Source organism: Pyxicephalus adspersus, chromosome 4 (genome assembly GCF_032062135.1).
Source record: "Pyxicephalus adspersus chromosome 4, UCB_Pads_2.0, whole genome shotgun sequence".
NCBI lineage: Eukaryota > Metazoa > Chordata > Amphibia > Anura > Pyxicephalidae > Pyxicephalus > Pyxicephalus adspersus.
The window spans coordinates 22,344,345-22,350,115 of record NC_092861.1 but is presented as its reverse complement, the minus strand read 5'-3'; the positions used below and the strand labels follow the sequence as shown (position 1 = coordinate 22,350,115).

Genomic DNA, 5,771 nt, shown 5'->3' with positions numbered 1-5,771 from the left:
GTGCCATTAGAAAGAATGATTTTTTAGGGGAACAGTGACTTTTAATACACGCTCGCCAGTGTAAAGCTGCTGGATATGCGCGGCTCCGGCCGCGATCTTTTTCAGTTGCTGAATAGCGCGATCGCGTACGATTCCGGATCGCGAATACGAATGTGCGACCGATAATCCGATTCTGCTTGATGAATCAGGGTCTAGGACTCTGATGCCCCTTCACAGGTTCTGTTATATTTCTCCTACAGTTCTCTTTGTTCCATGGCTGTGGTTAAACATTTAGCAAAAGTACTGTGAGTTGCAGTGACCCATGGAAACAATTTTGAAGTAATTCCCATTATTAAATACAGAAATTACATGGAATCTGAGGATAGAGAGAGGGATAGGCATGGTATATGACCCACTAATGGCTTTCTGCATGAATAGCTTTACATTTCAATCTAATCTCCAAAAAACTCAAAATAGCAGATAAATATAATTTGTTCATGGATCATCAATCAGATTCAAGCTTCCATGGCATGTATGAAGGTGCTTGGTGTGTGTGTGATGAAAAGGGTCCATTGAACCTAATACAGACATTCTTAACCAGGATTCTATGGAACCTTATGGTTCCTTCAGAAGTTTCTAGGGGTCCTTTGAGCTATGGAAGGACCCAATCAATTTCCCAAAATCAAAATCAATTTGGTTTCTTTATAGTTCTGGGTTCAATGCCACTTGGTGGAGCAGATGGCATAATATCAATGATCTGTTTAGTTGTCTGCAGGGGTGACATTCAGACCACCTCTGAAACAGGGCATCTCCACAATGACAACCAGAGCAAGTTGCATTTTTGTGAATAGTTTTTAGAAGGATTTACTTAAAATCCTAAAAATATTTAAAGGGTTCCTTAGGCGTAAAATGGTTGGGAAAGACTGTTTAATATTGTACAGGAGGTTTCTATCTTATGACAGACAGCAGAAGGCTACAGTGGAGTATCGGACAACATTATTTCTGCATTATTAATATTTTTATTATTATTATTAATATTATTAAACTGTATTTTTATAGCATCAAAATATTTGGCAGTACTATACATTAAATAGGGGTTGCAAATGACAGATACAAACAGGATATGGAATGGTTCATCTAAATTAGATAAGCTAAAGGAGTTCCAATATTAATACTGTATGGACCCAAGAAAGTTGGTGGCATGGACTTGAGCAGGACAGTTGTGCTGGTATGAGAAATGCAGCCCAGAGCAGATGGGGCTTAGCAGACAAGTATTTGCATTTAAAGGCCTAAAGTGTCTTAATGTAAAATCTAAAAAAAATACTATTTATTACTATTAAGTCTGTTTAACATACCTTATAAAATGTTTTTGTTATAGTTTATATAGCTGCAGAAAATTCTTATTCTTACTGATTCTGCCAAGAAACCTCTGAAGTCCTAACTTGCTGTAGTAAGCTGACAACACAGTGCCTATTCTGCACTAAAATCACAAGGACTGGTAAGCTGCAGTATATTACATTTTTATCCTTGGGTTTACCCTTAGTATTTATTTTGAAGGTTATCTGGCCCCCTCATAAGCAACAGATTATATATGTCACACACTCACCTCTATCTGTTTGATGTTCAAATTTGAAACTAGATCCCAGTTTTCTTTTCCATTTTTGTCATAGCCCTGGAATCCAAACCCTGCAGCATTATTTATAGTGTCAGCTGGAAGAGAAGAAAATGTAGAATTCATTGTTGTAATATTGTATGGAAATTAAAAAACACAAGGGGTTCTATTCATAAAGCAGTGAATCTGACATTCAGCAACATTCTCTGGTAGAGAATCAATTACTGCCATTGACAATGCATGGATGTGTAAGATTCTTTTCTGGAAAAGGCTGCAGATTGTCAGAACAATTGCATAAAAAATAAACCCCGAAGCATGATAGAAGAGAATTTAAACCACTTCCTCAAACATATGGGGGGGCTGATTTACTAAAGGCACTTATGCTGTTTATTGATGAATCTGAGGTAACCCGTTAGGAATACATCCCTTAGTGAATGTGGCAATTGTTCATTTTTCAAGAAAATCCACATGCAAGAAAATTTGAATTTTGAAATGAACAAATTAGAAGAGCTTCATCTCATTTACTGAGCTAAATGAAATATCTCTTGCAAGGAACAGCCTGGAAAAAAAAGCACTCTGGCCTTTGCAGCGCTAGGTTCTAGGTTTAAATCTGGTCCGGGACACTATCTGCATAGAGTTTGTATGTTCTTCCTGTGTTTGTCTGGATTTCCTTCGGGTACTCTGGTTTCCTCCCACATCCCAAAAACAGGCAATTAGGTAATTGGCTTCCCCCAAAAATTGCCTTTAGACTGTGTTAATGACATTTGACTATAGTAGGGACTTAAGATTGTGAGCCCCTTTGAGGGACAGCTCATGACTTATGACATGACTATAGACTTTGTACAGCGCTGCTATATAAATACTGCATAATTTTAATAATAATAATCTTTACTGAGCACCAATCTATCACTTTACTAGATACTAGCTTACACTTGTACCATGTTTTGAGTATAAGGTTTTGAAATAAAAAACTCATTGACTCACATTTGTATGCATACTTTGAAAAGCTCAGTGTAATAGCATATTGTATGAAAAATCAACTCCTTTTTATTGTTCTCTTCAATCAGGGAATTACCTAACAGACTTCAGTTTGATCCCCCTCTCTCTGCGTTCTCCTACTCTCTTTACCTGCGGTGAACCCTTGCAGGTAGAGAGGCCCATCCACTAAGGGGTCACATAACGGTGCGGCCACTATGAATTCTTTTGCTTACCTCCACAAAGGTTACCATAATGGTGATTGAAAGGTATACTACTTCTTCTAGTGTCAGATCTTCCTTTTCCCTACAGCCACCTGTTGTCACTCACCTTCATTCATCTGGCACAGAATATAGATGAGTGAAAGCAGGTGGCTGCATGGAAAAGGAAGACCCATCACTGAAGAAGGTAAATATACTTGTATTCACTTCTCTGCATGGGGGTAGAATTGCAGGAGCAACAGCTATTGAGGGACTGCTGGAGGGAGAAATTCCCCCTAGCTCTCCGAGGTCCTCTGTGGCTGCTACCCAGAAGGTTCAGCAGTATAAGTCTAATTCCATACAAATTACTTCACATTAGCTTCATCGTACCTTAGTCCATAATGCTGAAATGCTGTATAGTATCATGCTGATAGGAGGACAAAGCATACAGGAGAAAGAATGGCATAGAGATAATCAGTCTCCTAAATCATCATCATCCTTCATTGTCCAGTCATTGGCTTGAAAAAATCAAGACCTGTAAGGCTACCTACACACTTGCAATGGTTCTCCTCTGATAATCGGCACAGGGCTGATAACGGACGAGAATCTGGGGTGTGTACAGAGCCCATCGTCCTGGCGGATCCACAGACGATGGACAACGAATGATCTTAATGGAAGTGAAGGGAGAGAACGCAGCAGGGTGCCGCTTGGTTGTTCTCCCCCTCTCTATAGAGCAGAAGGGTGCTGTATGTACAACACTCGTTCATGTATCGTGCAGTCGTTAGTTGTTGGAAAAGATCCTGAAAGATCCTTTCCAACGACAAATATTGTGTATGCAGCCTAAGTGTTACCTAACTGCAGTAAAAAAAAATCAAGCCTCCTGCCATGCCAATATGGCGAAAATGTGTTACTCTTGTTTTTTACACAAGATGTTTGATATAACTCCCTTGTATACTCATCACAGGAAACATAGTAACCTCAGTAACAACATTAACAGTGGCATCATCCAGGAAAGTGCAGATGTACCACTACAATCATAGCCAGTTTCTGCAAGGACTACATTGGGCGAAGCTAGAAGATCTGCCAGGGGCAACACACAACAATTCACACATCAGGTTAGCAATGCATTGGTTTGTATGTAAGAAGGTTTCATCATACCACCCATTGTGTAGTAATGTGAAATGTCTCTTTTGGCATAGCCCTTAGCCTTGTGTGTCTTGCGTGTGCTAATATAATACTAAAGCTAACTAGTCAACTGGCTTCACTCCTCCAATGACCTAATGTTGTCTTCCTTACTCATAACCTCATCACGCGAACTTCTCTAAGACTTTTCTAGAGCTGTGTCAACTCTCTGGAATGGCCATCCTCATTCTTTTCGGCTTACTTCTAGTTTCTGCTAATTTAAATAAGCACTCAAAACCCATTTTTTCAAACTTGCCTACCCGTCTTCTTCTGTCTTTTGAAACCCTCACTACTTCCCACCACTACATACCTCCCCTCCTATTGTGCGATGCTTCCCCCACCTCTTAGATTGTAATCTCCTTGGGGCAGGGTCCTCTCCTCCTCCTGTCTCACTGTCTGTAATAGTCTGTCATTTGCAACCCGTATTTAATGTACAGCACTGCATAATATGTTGGCGCTATATGAATCCTGTTTATTATTATTATTATTAATATTAATGATATTAATAATAATAACAACACTTTACCTAAGTTGGCAAGAAGTATAAATCAGACCTTGATTGCAGATTCAGTATCATATGATCATCTATTTGATTTGTAGACTGGAGGTCATACTAAACCATTTGGGAATGTAGTGCATTTAAATTTCCAGGTTCCTAGGTATCTAAACTTTGTCTATTAAAAAACTTTTAATTATAACATAATAATTTACTCAATCCATTGTTAATTTACAAAGTCTCATGTGTGCTATCAACTGCAATGTAGCTGTCACATAGCCCCTAGCGATTTGTTTTTCCTAGCTCAAGCCTGAAACCTACCTTCCCTGTATTCTTAGGGATTGAAGTTGCTAAGCAATATGAACATTTAACTCTGATTGTAAGTAAACTTTTGTCATCCATTAATCAGTCAACATACTTGTATTGTATTTTACAGTTGTAAAGCATACCATGATGCCTAATGAAGCAGCTATTGCAGGACACAAGACAAAAAAGCATGCATAAACATATTTATCATAAAGGCAAATTAGATATTTTAATTTGAATTAAATAAAATTGAATTTAAAAAATTGTGATAGAAAGCACATGCAGTTTTAGAATAATTTATAAACAAGGACAAATTCAAAACTGTTTACTTATCAGATGATACAGAAAAAAGATATTGGTGCAGTTTCCACTTTCACCACAAGATGTCAGCATCTGCTAATGTTCCAGGAAACTCACCAAGGGTCCAGGCAAAGTAATACTTTGGTCTTGCAGCCATTAGGGACAGGTAAAGATATATTATTCTTGTGGACCCTGATGAAGTCTGTATGAAGTGTTCATTAATATTGTACTCTACAGGTAATATCCGCGTGGCAGTCATGTAAAACGCTAATGACACAGCACAGACCACAAGCTTGTGCACCACAACTGTCTGCAAAGAGAAGAAAACACATCATGTAAGTTTTGACATTAAGACCACTTTGATATACAAATCAAAAATAAATATAAGAAAGGTGGTCATGTATGACTTCTAGATGAACTCAGCAATGGCAGCAAAAGGTTTACAACACATTAATTCTGGTGATTTCCAGCCCTGGGCCCAGGCAATAAATGAACGTTTGAGGTTCATGAATTCTCCAGATTGTTTAAAAAAAAAAAAAGCTTGCATTATTTTACAAATGGAACAGACAAATAGGCTCAGGAACAGCACAGTGTAATACATCCAACTTTTACATATAGTCAAATTCAACATCTCAATATATATAACCGAATAATTTTTGGTGGATTGTATTTTTGTTAAATTGAAGCCAGGTGAAAAGACCCAATCCCTACTCTATCCTTT

The 5,771-nt window shown here is 38.1% G+C and overlaps 2 protein-coding genes across 4 annotated transcripts in view; both read right to left on the bottom strand.

Moving 5' to 3' along the window:
• The window catches only part of ITGB1BP1 (integrin subunit beta 1 binding protein 1), a 488,766-nt gene that overhangs the window by 181,612 nt on the left and 301,383 nt on the right, over positions 1–5,771 (bottom strand). The gene's annotated exons all lie outside the window — the stretch shown is intronic.
• Positions 1–5,771, bottom strand: part of MBOAT2 (membrane bound glycerophospholipid O-acyltransferase 2) — a 126,184-nt gene that overhangs the window by 13,527 nt on the left and 106,886 nt on the right. For all 3 annotated transcript variants that reach the window (XM_072407549.1, XM_072407548.1, XM_072407547.1), the window contains 2 exons: positions 5,168–5,360; positions 1,586–1,689 (listed from right to left, as the gene is read on the bottom strand). In XM_072407549.1, coding sequence (XP_072263650.1) covers positions 1,586–1,689; positions 5,168–5,360 — 297 coding nt within the window. The remainder of the gene's footprint in view (positions 1–1,585; positions 1,690–5,167; positions 5,361–5,771) is intronic.